The 13,538-nt window shown below is 37.3% G+C and overlaps 2 protein-coding genes across 3 annotated transcripts in view; one reads left to right on the plus strand and one right to left on the minus strand.

Annotated features, from left to right (window-relative positions):
* The window catches only part of LOC144654891 (collagen triple helix repeat-containing protein 1-like), a 92,344-nt gene that overhangs the window by 53,056 nt on the left and 25,750 nt on the right, over nt 1-13,538 (minus strand). The gene's annotated exons all lie outside the window — the stretch shown is intronic.
* Nucleotides 2,060-10,345, plus strand: LOC144654839 (collagen triple helix repeat-containing protein 1-like). 2 transcript variants are annotated; one of them, XM_078515064.1, is made up of 3 exons: nt 2,060-2,229; nt 8,892-9,209; nt 9,782-10,345. In XM_078515064.1, exons 1-3 carry the CDS (start codon nt 2,134-2,136, stop codon nt 10,124-10,126), a joined length of 759 nt encoding a protein of 252 aa, XP_078371190.1. In that variant the 5' UTR covers nt 2,060-2,133; the 3' UTR covers nt 10,127-10,345. The 2 variants fall into 2 exon arrangements, with proteins under 2 accessions (XP_078371190.1, XP_078371196.1); XM_078515070.1 differs by lacking the exon at nt 2,060-2,229 and adding an exon at nt 5,631-5,783.

Here is a 13,538-nt window from a genome sequence, read left to right on the forward strand (position 1 = left end):
TAAACCCTTAGGTTTTGATACGGCCCAAATGCAACTAATCTTAAAGGTAAACGTTCTGCTGTAACGCATATCATTAAATTTGAAGTGTTATTACATAGTCGTGTATGGAAAGATATTTTATTATCTTCCGAGGACAATTAAAGAGAATAAAAATTCTAAAATTAAGCGTAGTATCTGTTGCGAGATCGAAGGTCCCGTTCTTGTGAAACTGATGGAATTCAGGGAGAAACTACATTACAGTTACATTATTTAGATTGTTTCATAGCTTAATATAAAAAGAGCGGAATCAAAACATGTTAACTTCTTCATTTATTTTGTTTTATTCCGTTAGATATTTACCAGACAAGTGCAACTATCTGGGAATTAGTGAACGTATTTGCGCTTGCTTGTTAAAAGGGAAGAAATTAACAAAAAAGGCACAGCGGATTTCCGCACTTTAGGACCTTAGTGGACTTTGACTTTTATTATATAGCTTTAAAAAAAATAGGTGCTTAATAAACTCCAAAATAAGGACTAATTGCGAATTTTTCAATATAAATATGCTAAATTTAATCTTTATTTTAACTAAAGAACAGTCATCGTTTTGATGTGTGTATGTGATCTGTCATAGCTTTAGCCACATTAATTTTCTGGACGTAAATCATCGATGAAGGAGCGCGTTTATAAATTAAAAGAAAGTGTTGTTTTTTTTTTCGTCGAAACTGTTCTTTAATACCTTTACTTGTTTAGAAAATAATTCTCAATAGAACACCAAGAGGAAAATATCAACCGAATTCTTGAAAGAGGAACAAATCATGGTCGTTAACGTACTTTAAAAACAAAAATGCGAGAACTTGAAAATGTTAGCCTAACATTTTCCGTGTTGTAATCCTTTTCGACCTGTTCCATCTATGGCCAGAGACACTGGTCGACAGTTTTAGTACACTGGTTGGTAATTTATAACAAACCCGGGCCATTGTGTTAAGCTTTCTGTTAACACTAAAATATTTCTTAGTCTTTGGAATTACGCAAAATCCCCGTAATACTTCCCATTTAATGACGACTGGAATGAATGCACAGTCAGAAGTTGTGTTAACAATAAAAAATCTCGCTGTATGTTCGATTTCGTGCTCATCACATTCACTGTCAAGAATCTATAACAAGAGTTCGAGGGTTTGATGCGTGGAATCATTTTGATCTTGAGGTCATTTCCTGCGTAACGGGAGAGAGATCTTCAAGCAGGAACAAGTACAAAAAGAAACGTATTTTATTGCTCGATAAGTGCTACTCGCAATAAGTTCTCATACTTTCAACTAATTAGTGATTATAATTTTAATTAGCAGTATATTTTTCTACTTGTAAATTTGTATATTGGGCACACTTGCACATGAGCGCAAGCATCGAAGAAGAGTTATAAAATTAAACTAAAAAAAACACCATCACCACCACCACCAACAACAACATGGGGATTCAGAACAGGACAATTGTAATTTAATTCTGTAATAAAGAGACATTACTTCCTTTGCCAAAGGCTGGAAAGGTTGGTTTATATAAAGAGAAAGAAACCTTTTTATCCCTTTGTTTTTATTTTACTACATATATTTTACAGGTCATAATATCACGGGTGGTGAATATATTATTATGATTTGATGTTTTAAGAATCTTGTATGTAGCCCACAGACAGATCGACTTTAAGACCTGTCGTGTTTTATACGAACTTTTCCAAAACGCAATTTTTTTCAGAAGAAAAAAAAATACACCACAACCAAGATATTTTTCAAGCTTTTTTTTTCAAAAAGATTAAAAAAACTGAACTTCAGTTTTTTTAATCTTTGAACAGCTTAAAATAGGTATAAATTTGTATTTTCCCTACTCGATCATATTGCAAGAAAACGAACCTGTTTGACACATCGGTTACGTTGACTCAATATTAGATGGACATATTGACAACCGATAACGGAAGTTTACATAAAAACACGAAAAAGGACCAGTTCGATTTGTTGAACTAATGACTTAACTATATTTTATTACCCCAGGACTAATAATTCAGCAGATTGTTCTTACTCTCGTTAATTTCGGCGTGCGAAGTCAGACCGTTACAAGGAAGTATATTTTAGATTTCACAATACTAAAGCGTTTAATCATCGTACAGACATGAAAGAATTCGAAAAGAAACGTACCGTTTATCTATCGCTGTTGTTATTGCTGTCTTGCACGTTTGAGGGAAAAGGTGCGTCCAATACATCAAAGGTAAGAAGCGAAAATAAATGACTTAGTATTTCCTAAATGCAAAAGTATAGTAATGGAAAGTTTGATTTGAACGTTCAATAAAATAAGCAATTCGATATTCGCTTCTCGCTAAAGTCTCATTTCAGAAAAAGTCAAAATTTTATTGTTTGGTAAATATGATTTTGATTTTGGACATGAAATGTGTTTCTTGTATTTGACCGTTTTACAAGAATCAACGCCATTGTAAGCGAGCGAATGCACAAGAAGCATCCGTTGAATGATCAACTATACTTGCTTAGAAATAAGGAGGCAAAGACATCAGTGATTCTAACAGTATTTACTTTTTGCCACATTTTGGTCAATTAATAGGACGATAAATCAAAATTAAACTTAATGCAACGTTTATATCTCGAAATGTAATTTCGTACTAACGATTTACTGTAAAGAATTTACGAAAAAGAAGAAGAGCCTAAAAGGTTGTATTGCAAAATTTTTAGAAAATGTTTGCGCCATTTTGTTACACGCGTACCGGATTGTGATTAAATTTAACATTACGAACTTATTGTTGGCTTAGACCAGTGTCACTCGCGAATTCCGCTGTTTCAGGGTTTTATATGCACATGTAGCTATAGAATAAAAGTTCTCACCGGATTAGAAACATAAATTATAATAAACGAAAAGTTTTGTAAGTACAACTACATTTTTCTCTAAGAAAATAGCAATATTTGAGGCACACTGGGAGACATGTATTGTTAAAAAAATAAGGAAGAAAACACATTGCAGGAAAAATCCCGTTTGGCCTGTCAATCATGTTGCTTTGTTGTACATCAGTCAAACCAACAACGGGTGTTTACTTATAAACTAGAAATAGCAGATCTAAATTTGTGTAGTTACTTGGTTTAATATAGTAGACAGTTACATGTATGTCAAAATACCAATTGACAAAGCTTCGTGTGCAAAATTAGTGATAATATGCTATGAATCTGCCTTTGGAAAAAAAATATGTGACCTCTCACGCGAAAACGTTCCTTACGGAATCCGTGTGTTCGGCGAAACGCGCGGCAAGCGAACGGATGAGAAACGGCTCGATGAGCCGTTCTACACGGATACCAAAAACGGCTACACGGATGTAAATTTTTGTTACACGGATGAAGTTGAACGGCTACATGGATGTAATTTCGCACGGATGAAGTCGAACGGCTACACGGATGTAAATTTTTGTTACGCGGATGAAGTTAAACGGCTACACGGATGTTATTTTTTTTCGCACAGATGAAGTCGAACGGCTACATGGATGTAAATTTTCTTCATACGGATGATGTCGAACGGCCGCGCGGATGAAAAATGTTTAAACGGCTTCATTCATAATAAAATAGCAAAACTCCTCTTTCGAACTGCTCCGAATAATATAATCGCAAAACAGTCGTAATTCACGCTGCGAAATCATTTCAAAGTCAAAGCATCCAAGCAGATTTTTTTCTCTTATTTTTTCGTTTTTATGCTTCTACGCGCGTCACAAAATTAAGAAAAAGAAGGCCGCCATTGTTTAACTGTCCCGCGCTGCGAAATCATTTCAAAGTCAAAGCATTCAAGCAGATTTTTTTTCTCTAAGTTTTTCCGCTTTTATGCTTCTACGCGCGTCACAAAATTAAGAAAAAGAAGGCCGCCATTGTTTAACTGTCCCGCGCTGCGAAATCATTTCAAAGTCAAAGCATTCAAGCAAATTTTTTTCTCTAAGTTTTTCGTTTTTATGCTTCTACGCGCGTCACAAAATTTAGAAAAAGAAGGCCGCCATTGTTTAACTGTCCCGCGCTGCGAAATCATTTCAAAGTCAAAGCATTCAAGCAGATTGTTTTTCTCTAAGTTTTTCGCTTTTATGCTTCTACGCGCGTCACCAAATTTAGTAGAAGAAGGCCGCCATTGTTCAACTGTCCTGCGCTGTGAAATCATTTCAAAGTCAAAGCATTCAAGCAGATTTTTTTTCTCAAAGTTTTTCGTTTTTATCCTTCTACGCGCGTCACAAAATTTAGTAAAAGAAGGCCGCCATTGTTTAACTGTCCTGCGCTGCGAAATCATTTCAAAGTCAAAGCATTCAAGCAGATTTTTTTCTCTAAGTTTTTCGCTTTTATACTTCTACGCGCGTCACAAAATTTAGTAGAAGAAGGCCGCTATTGTTTAACTGTCCCGCGCTGCAAAATCATTTCAAAGTCAAAGCATTCAAGCAGATTGTTTTTCTCTAAGTTTTTCGCTTTTATGCTTCTACGCGCGTCACAAAATTTAGTAGAAGAAGGCCGCCATTGTTCAACTGTCCTGCGCTGTGAAATCATTTCAAAGTCAAAGCATTCAAGCAGATTTTTTTCCTCTAAGTTTTTCGCTTCTATGCTTCTACGCGCGTCACAAAATTTAGTAGAAGAAGGCCGCCATTGTTTAACTGTCCTGCGCTGCGAAATCATTTCAAAGTCAAAGCATTCAAGCAGATTTTTTTCTCTAAGTTTTTCGCTTTTATGCTTGTACGCGCGTCACAAAATTTAGTAGAAGAAGGCCGCCATTGTTTAATTGTCCCGCGATGCGAAGTCAAAGCATTCAAAGCATGTATTGCCTTGACTCTTGACGGCGTAGCGCAAGTGCTTATTAATTCTTCACCGACTTTCTGGGAGGTCACATTTACTAAGGTGCAGTTTTTAGCTCATGCCATTTGAACATCTGTCAACTTTCTTGTATGTGTAGCGTGTAGCTTGAGCCGCTTCAAGGGCTGACGAAACTTTAAACGAATAGGTTTTGCTGCTCGAGCGGCTAAAAGTTTTCTTTGTATGGAACGGTTGAACGGCTAGTAAATTTCTGTACACGGAACGGCTACACGGCTCGAACGGCTAGTCAATTTCTTCACACGGAACGGTCACACGGCTCGAACGGCTGACAATTTTTTTTACACGGAACGGCCACACGGCACAAACGGCCCTTAATTTATGTTACACGGATAGCTTACACGGCTCAAACGCCATCCCTTTCCGTGCACACGGCTACTGAACGGCAAACGCGCGGCTATCCGTGTCAAAACGGCAAGTCCTAAGGAACGTTTTCGCGTGAGAGGTCACATATATTTCTTTTTATATCTTGCTAGATTCGCAGATTCTTGAAAGGTCATTAAAAAAAGCTTAAGCAATGGAGAGTATTTAAACTTCAATTGGTTGTGAATTTTTCTTTGTCACTTATTACGGAAAGTGATCATATCGCAAGAAAACGAACCTGTTTGGCTAGCAGTCACGTGGCTTGCATATTTTGGACTTCACTGACAACCGACAGCGGAAGTTTACATTAGAAACATGAAAAAACGGCCAGTTCGTTGAACTAATGACTCAACTATATTGCATTACCTCGAGATTAAGATTGTTCTCTCTCTCGTTAACTGAGTACGAAGCCAGTCGGTTTCAAGGAAGAACATTTCTGAGTTCTCAGTACCGAAGACTTCTTTTCATCGTACAGACATGAACGGAAAGAAACTTAACGTTTTTCTATCGTTGTTGTTATTGCTGTCTTGCATTTTTGAGGGGAAAAGTGCGTCCACAACATCCAAGGTAAGAAGCAAAAATAAAAGACTTAGTCTTCCCTCAATGGAAATGTCTGAATTCAGAAAATAAGTAATTTTTTTTATAATTCAGTAATGGTTAGTTTGATTAGAACGTTTAATTTAAAATAAGCAATGTGGTATTCGCTTCTTGTAAAAATTTCCGTTCAGAAAAAGTCAAATTTTCATTGTTCAGCAACTACAATTTTGTTTTTGAACATCAAATGTGTTTTCAGTAAAAATCGTTTTTGACTATTAAGAAAAATATGGGTTTGAGCAGAATCATCGATAATTCCTATTGTAAGAGAGCGAATGCAGAAGAAACATCCGTTAAATGATCAGCTGTACATGCTTATAAATAAGGAGGCAAAGACACCAGGGTCTCTAAAAGTATTAATTTTAACTCAGGGTATTTGTTTATGCTAAGTTTTTGCCACACTTTCGTTGCGTAATTGGTGATTGAGAAAATTTTACTTAAAGCAACGTTTTGATCCAATAATATATTTTTAATGACTCATTGGAAAAAAAAAATAACAAAATATGGCCTGAATGGCTGTAGCGCAAAAGTTTTAGAAAATCTTAGCGCCCTTTTGCTACACGCTTGCCGGACTCTGATAAAATAAACATTTTAGACCCATTGTTTCCTTAGAACAGTATCGGAGCTTTATATGTTCGTGTAGAAAAAAGTGATGTCAGAATCGAACAACTGAAAATTGTGTAACTGCCTGTAAATTTTCCACTAATGAAATAGCAATATTTGATGCGCTCAGGGAGAAATTTATTGTTCAAAAAAATGAGGGAAAAAAAAACACATCGCAGGAAAAATCCCGTTTGGCCTGTCACTTACGCTGCCTTGTTGGACATTACTCAAGCCGGCAACAGGTGTTTACTAAAAATTAGACGAAGCAAATCTAAATATGGGTAGTTACTTGGTTTAATATAGTAGACAGTTATCTCAAAATACGACCTGGCAAAACTTGGGGTGTAAAATGATAACCTGCTATGAATTTGCCTTTGGAAAAAATATATTTCTTTTTACTTCTTTCCTGAATCACAGACTCTTGTAAGGTCATAAAATAAGCTTAAACAATGAAGAATAGTAAAACTTTATTTGGGCGTGAAATATTCTTTTGTCACTTATTAGGAATGCGATCAAATAGCAAGAAAACGAACCTGTTTGGCATTTCAGTCATATGGCTTGCATATTTTGGACTTCACTGACAACCGACAGCGGAAGTTTACATTGGAAACATGAAAAAACGGCCATTTTTATTTGTTGAACTAATGTCTCAACTATATTGTTCTACCTCAAAAGTAAGAGTTCAGATTGTCCTTATACTCGTTAACTGCGTGCGAGGTCAATCCGTTAGAAGAAAGAACATTTCAGAGTTTTCAACACTGGTCATAAAGCTTTGTATCATCGTACAGACATGAAAGAAAAGAAACTTAACGTTTTTCTCTCGCTGTTTTTACTACTGTCTTGTATTTTTGAAGGGAAAATTGCAGCCACTGCATGAAAAGTCTGAATTTAGAAAAAAAAATCTATAGTTTGATTTGAACTCGTTTAATTAAAACAAGCAACGTTATATTCGCTTCTTGTAAAAATCTCAATTCAGGAAAGGTCAAAATTATTTTGTTCAGCAACTACCATTTTGCTTTTGAACATCAAACGTGTTTTTTGTAAAAATTGCTTTTAACAATTAAACTAGAAATAGTTGACACTAGTTGCCCCCGGTGTTAATCAGTATTTATTTCCTATTCATCCGTTTCTACAGTCAATTCTTTCGCTTGACAACAATTATGTTGCATTGCTGGACATCATTCAAACCCGACAACGGATGTATTCAAGTAACAAATCTAAATTTTGGTAGTTAATTGGTTTAATATAGTAAACAGTGGTGTCAAAACACGAATTGGCAAAAATTCGATAAAAGAAAACTTGTTTGCCCCTTCGATATTTTTTATAGTTAATAGTCGCAAAGAACTTTGTCAAGTTGAAGACATTGCGTAACCGGTTTGCGGACTGTGAATTTAATTAAAGAAACAAACATTTTCGAGAAATCTAGCGCTGTGACGTTGTTGGTGTGGTTGATGGTTGTCCGCTTTTCAAACAAGTTGAAGGAAATAACACTGTGTCCTAGTCCACGGTAAGAATTCATACATAGATCGAAAACTTGTCTTCTTTATCTGGCCGCTTGTTCTTATCCGTTTTGTATGCACGTGGTGTACTCGTTCTATATTCGCTGATAGGTTAGTTGAATCATTGGCGTTGATAAATGTAGGGAATTGGCGGATTTCGTTCAGTTTTAGGTTTTTCCAAGTCAGTTTCTTTCTTTCAAGGTAGACGAGATTAAAACAAATTAAAATTCCTCGGTTACGATAACTTTGTTTACTAAAAGAAGACACAAAATATGGAATTTCGCGATTAACCCTCGGACGTACAAGCAAACTCACACCCCCACCTAGGCTCTTACCGAAAGTGCTAGCACTTTTTTCGGCATTATTTGGCTTCGCGAGCATTTTTTTTTACATTTTATCCCCAAAAGCACTGCTAGCATTATTTTGGGTTTTCGACTGACTATTTGTCTAATTTTGTGTTAAAAAGCACAATCTGACTTTATTTATGGCGTCCAGGGGTCCAAAGATGCATTATCCCTCATTTAGTCAAAGGAGCCGTGGAGGCCTGGGAATAGGTTTGATACGTCAGTGGTTGCCTTCTAGAAACCCAGTACATCACTGAGTCCATCACACTCGTTCCAGAAACAGTTGCTATGGCAACAATACTAAGGGTGTCATTTTGTTCCTTTTGTGATGAACATTTGTGGTGCCAAGTTTCAAGAACACTGCTTCAATAGTTTTAGAGCTATTGTTTATTCAGTATTTTACCATTTTCTAGAGTCAAATCTTATGACGTCATCACTGATCTAATTTGCATAATACAAAAACGTCAATATCTCTGAAACGAAAAAAGATATTGCGAAAAGAAAAACGCCATTCTTCTGTACTTCGAAAGGCCTTTCAAATAAGCAGAAAATATTTTTCATGTCATATACACTTTAATTTAACTTAGCATAACGATTCAAAAACTAGAACACCTTCATTCGCTCTTTTTTTCAAGTTGATGTGCAGAGGTTGCACCTCTTGCAACAATGGTATAAATGGACAGAATGGTTTACCAGGTCGCGATGGCCGAGATGGCGCGAAAGGTCAGAGGGGCGTGTCTGGTCCTGCTGGGTCACGTGGGGCTAAGGGAGACAATGGCGTGGCAGGCACACCAGGCCCACGTGGTGAAAAAGGGGAAAAAGGCGTGGTAGGCAACCCTGGATCACGTGGTGTTAAAGGGGAAGTAGGACCAAAAGGCTCAGATACTGAGCACCGAAACTGGAAACAGTGTGCGTGGAAGAAGGTTGACGGGCGTGACACTGGTCTTATTCAGGTATGCAAAAATGTACAAAGAAGTTATTTTTTTCGTCACTGTACTCGAACATGCCTTCTTCCCTGTTACATGAAAAATCAAATGAATAGGATTTTTACGCATTCTAGTAAAGTTTTATTTTTAGTAGTTTAAAATCTTCGAGGCCGCATTTGACTTTTCTTGGCAAAGGCTTTTTAATCTGTTCTTGAAACTGCTTAGACGAAGTCAAGACATTTAATAATGAACAAGCGCAAAAGCAAACACAAGCAAGTTAAAAAATAAAATCGGTGTGAATGTGTATGTTGTATCACCAACGTTCTTAACAAAAATTAAAAAAAAAAAAAAACAGCAGCAGAAACATTTCTAAAACAAACATGTCATCTGGGAGACTGTTAAGAAACAAGCAAAACACACATCACGTGTAGTCAAAGAGTAATTGAAACACGGTTCGTTATTGTTTTGATGCTACGTGTGATACTTAAAAACGAATTCAAGATATAAAAGCACCAAACCTAAACTTCAGACATATGATTATTTTATGAACGAGCATCTTTGTCTTTGAAACGATTCGTTATGGCCTTAATTAATTGCAGGATTGCGTCTTCAACAAGAAGAAGAATAATAGCGCTCTCCGCGTTGCTTTTCAAAGCAATTTTCGCCTGTACTGCAACACGTGCTGCAAGCGTTGGTTCATCACCTTTAACGGCGCCGAGTGTAGCGGTCCATTGCCTGTTGAGGCAGTGATGTGGATCAGAAGTAGTAACCAGGACAACCACTTACCCGGAGCAATAGAGGGATTCTGTGACAACATTCCCAAGGGAAAAATCCGTGTTGGTATCAACATTGGGAACTGTGCTGGAGGTAGAAACGCAGATAGTCAGACAGGCTGGGGTGTAGTTTCTCGCTTAGTAATTGAAGAAGTCCCACGGTCGCAATAAGAATTATGACATGATCAGTTGCTTACAGGTTAAAATGAAGCTGATTTTGCTGTAATACATGTAACACATTATACGCTATTGTTACACGATGAATAAGCTATAATTGTAAGGGTCTGGTGAATTCTTAAGGTGAAGGGATTTTACGTTTGTAACTAGCTGCAAAGGTTTTTTAGGATACTTTTTCATGTGAGTATTTTTTTCTTCAATAAACACACGAATTCAAGCCAATTATTGTCCTTGTTTAATGAGATCACGCATGCGCTTTCCGTATTCAAAACCGGAACGTGAAAGCTAAGCAGCTTTTAATCACTGTATCAGAATACTTATGGGAACTGCTTGGCTGTTGAAAAAATCGACAGCTTTCTCGTTCAATACCCAGTCTGCAAGAATTGTGCAAATCCGCTGTTCATAATAGTTGCCAAGAAATATCACACGTGTTTGTTACCAAGGCAACGCGACAGCGGTTTTCTTTTACATCACAATCATCACTGGTCAGCAGTGTTAGAGCTCGAGCCCGCGATGTGCTTGAATTAAAAATGAAATCTCATATCAGAAGGTCAAACACAACCTGAAAACGTACTTGCTGTATTCAGTTATCGCTCCCACATAAAACACTTAGAATAGCTTATGTGACAATGTATTTCAAGTGGCAGCTGTTCATTACACAGTTATTCCGGGAAAAAAGGAAGAGAAATGCACAAAAGAACTTAGCGATTGAAAAAGTTAAAGGATAACCCAGCCACCATGTGTGACTGCCGACCTATTAAGTGTTTGGGGCGACGTGACCTGGATTGGGGCGACGTAACTTGGGGCGACAATACTCTCTGAATGTTCAAACATTAGAAATCTATTAATGAGCAAATCACGTGGATTCATCTTTATTTTCACTCCAGGTTCAAAAGAATCAAATAAGAAAGTGCCACATGAGCGACTGAAAATGACAATTTTGGACCCTTGGTTGAAATACCACCACGTAGATTAAAGCTTATTTTCACGCCAGATCCAGCAAAACCGGCCAGTTTGAGATTTGAAATATACAGTTTGGGTCTTTTTGGAAAAATGCCATCACGTGGATTCATCCTAATTTTCACTCCAGGTCCAAAAAAATCGAAAAACAAAGTGCTACATGAGCCACTGAAAATGACGATTTTGGGCCCTTGTGTTGAAATACCACCACGTAGATTAAAGCTTATTTTCACGCCAGATCCAGTAAGCTCAGTCAGTTTGAGACTTGAAATGTTCAGTTGTGTTTTTGTTTAGAAAACCGCCATTACGTGGATTCATCCTAATATTCACTCTAGGTCGAACGAATTAAATAAGAAAGTGCTACATGAGCCACTGAAAATGACGATTTGGGGCCCTTGTGTTAATTGAAATACCACTTCGTAGATTAGAGCTTATTTTCCCTCCAGATCCAGCAAAACTGGCCAGTTAGAGACTAGCCTGCGAATACAGCCGCCTCTCATTCGCGTCCCGCAACGAAGAGCGAAACACGAAGAGAGACGTCTGCGATTCACGGCCAGAAATTCCATACTGATGACGTAAATCTGTCCAGAATCCGGACAGGAGCGCTGATTGGTCAGCTAGTTAATTTACATAATGTATGCAAATATAACACTTCATTACACGAACAGTAAAAAACCGGATGTTATTGCGGACTAAAAGTTGACCGGGGGAAGGATCGTGAAACTACACCGAAGCTATACCTTAGAATTTCTAAAATATCTATAATTCATATGTAATTGGGAAACAAAAAGAAACAGCTTTATAACAAGATGAACGACCTCAAAGATGTACAGAAAGGACGCGCCACAGTGGCCGTTAAAAATAGATCAATTTTGTCACCTAACTTTTATTGTTGACATAAAGGCAGCCGGCAAAACAAACAAGCAACAAAAATGTGAAATACAGATAACCTGAACCATCCACAACCAAAGAATAAATGCTACAGAAAAACAGAATTTTAATTTGACAAACAGCGGGGAAAGAAGAAACTAACTCAGAAGAACTGTTATGATCGTTGCGGTATCGGTATTTACGGCCCAACACCTCCGAGAGTTGCGCTCAAGTTCCAAAACAATGTCATCTAATGATTTCGCAGCTTATTTTTCCAAATTTTACTAATGTGCAACTCGTATAGGGATTTCTAATTTTCGCGATGAAGTTGTCCGGTGTAAATTACCCCTTAATGTTTCCTTGACTACCTTGAAAGTGTTTGTGATCAAGCAAGTAATGTGCGGCTGAAAACAAAAAAATGTAATTATGCAAGACCAACTGCGTGTGGTGTGGGAAATCTAATTAGTGGTTAACGTCATCAGTATGGAATTTCTGGCCGTGAATCGCAGACGTCTCTCTTCGCGTGTCGTTCTTCGTTTCGGGATGCGAATGAGAGGCGGCTGTATTCGCAGGCTAGTTAGAGACTTGAAATTTACAGTTTGGGACTGTTTGGAAAACTGCCATCACGTGAATTCATCGTAATATTTATTCCAGGTCGAAAAGAATTGAATAAGAAAGTGCTATATGAGCCACTGAAAATGACGATTTTGGGCCCTTGTGTTAATAAATTGAAATACCACTTCGTAGATTAGAGCTTATTTTCTCTCCAGATCCAGCAAAACCGGCCAGTTAGAGACTTGAAATTTATAGTTTGGGACTGTTTGGAAAACCGCCATCACGTGAATTCATCGTAATATTTATTCCAGGTCGAAAAGAATTGAATAAGAAAGTGCTATATGAGCCACTGAAAATGACGATTTTGGGCCCTTGTGTTAATAAATTGAAATACCACTTCGTAGATTAGAGCTTATTTTCTCTCCAGATCCAGCAAAACCGGCCAGTTAGAGACTTGAAATTTATAGTTTGGGACTGTTTGGAAAACCGCCATCACGTGAATTCATCGTAATATTTATTCCAGGTCGAAAAGAATTGAATAAGAAAGTGCTATATGAGCCATTGAAAATGACGATTTTGGGCCCTTGTGTTAATTGAAATACCACCATTCAGATAAAAGGTTATTTTCACGCCCGATCCAGCAAAACCGGCCATTTTGCGACCTGATATTTACAGTTTTAGTCTTTTTTGAAAACCGCCATCACGTGGATTCATCCTAATTTCCCCTTCAGGCACAAAATAATCGAATAAGAAGCTGCTACAAGAACTACCGGTAAAAATGACGATTTTGGGCTCTTGTGTTGAAACATGTGTTGAAGTACCACCACGTAGATTAAAGCTTATTTTCACGCCAGATCCAGCAAAACCGGCCAGTTTTGAGACTTGAAATGTACAGTTTGGGTCGTTTTAGAAAACCGCCGTCACGTGGATTCATCCTAAATTTCACTCCAGGTTCAAAATAATCGAATAAGAAAGTACTACACGAACCACTGAAAATGACGATTTTGGGCCCTTTTGTTGA

The sequence above is a fragment of the Oculina patagonica genome, chromosome 1 (assembly GCF_052425735.1).
Source record: "Oculina patagonica isolate OP01 chromosome 1, crgOcupat, whole genome shotgun sequence".
Lineage (NCBI taxonomy): Eukaryota > Metazoa > Cnidaria > Anthozoa > Scleractinia > Oculinidae > Oculina > Oculina patagonica.

Excerpts from the sequence above, each read along its gene's own strand:
- LOC144654839 (XM_078515064.1), top strand. The coding sequence starts at position 2,134 with ATGAAAGAATTCGAAAAGAAACGTACCGTTTATCTATCGCTGTTGTTA. Across the intron at positions 2,230-8,891 it reads GTGCGTCCAATACATCAAAG|TTGATGTGCAGAGGTTGCAC; the intron begins GTAAGAAGCGAA and ends CTTTTTTTCAAG. Across the intron at positions 9,210-9,781 it reads GTGACACTGGTCTTATTCAG|GATTGCGTCTTCAACAAGAA; the intron begins GTATGCAAAAAT and ends AATTAATTGCAG.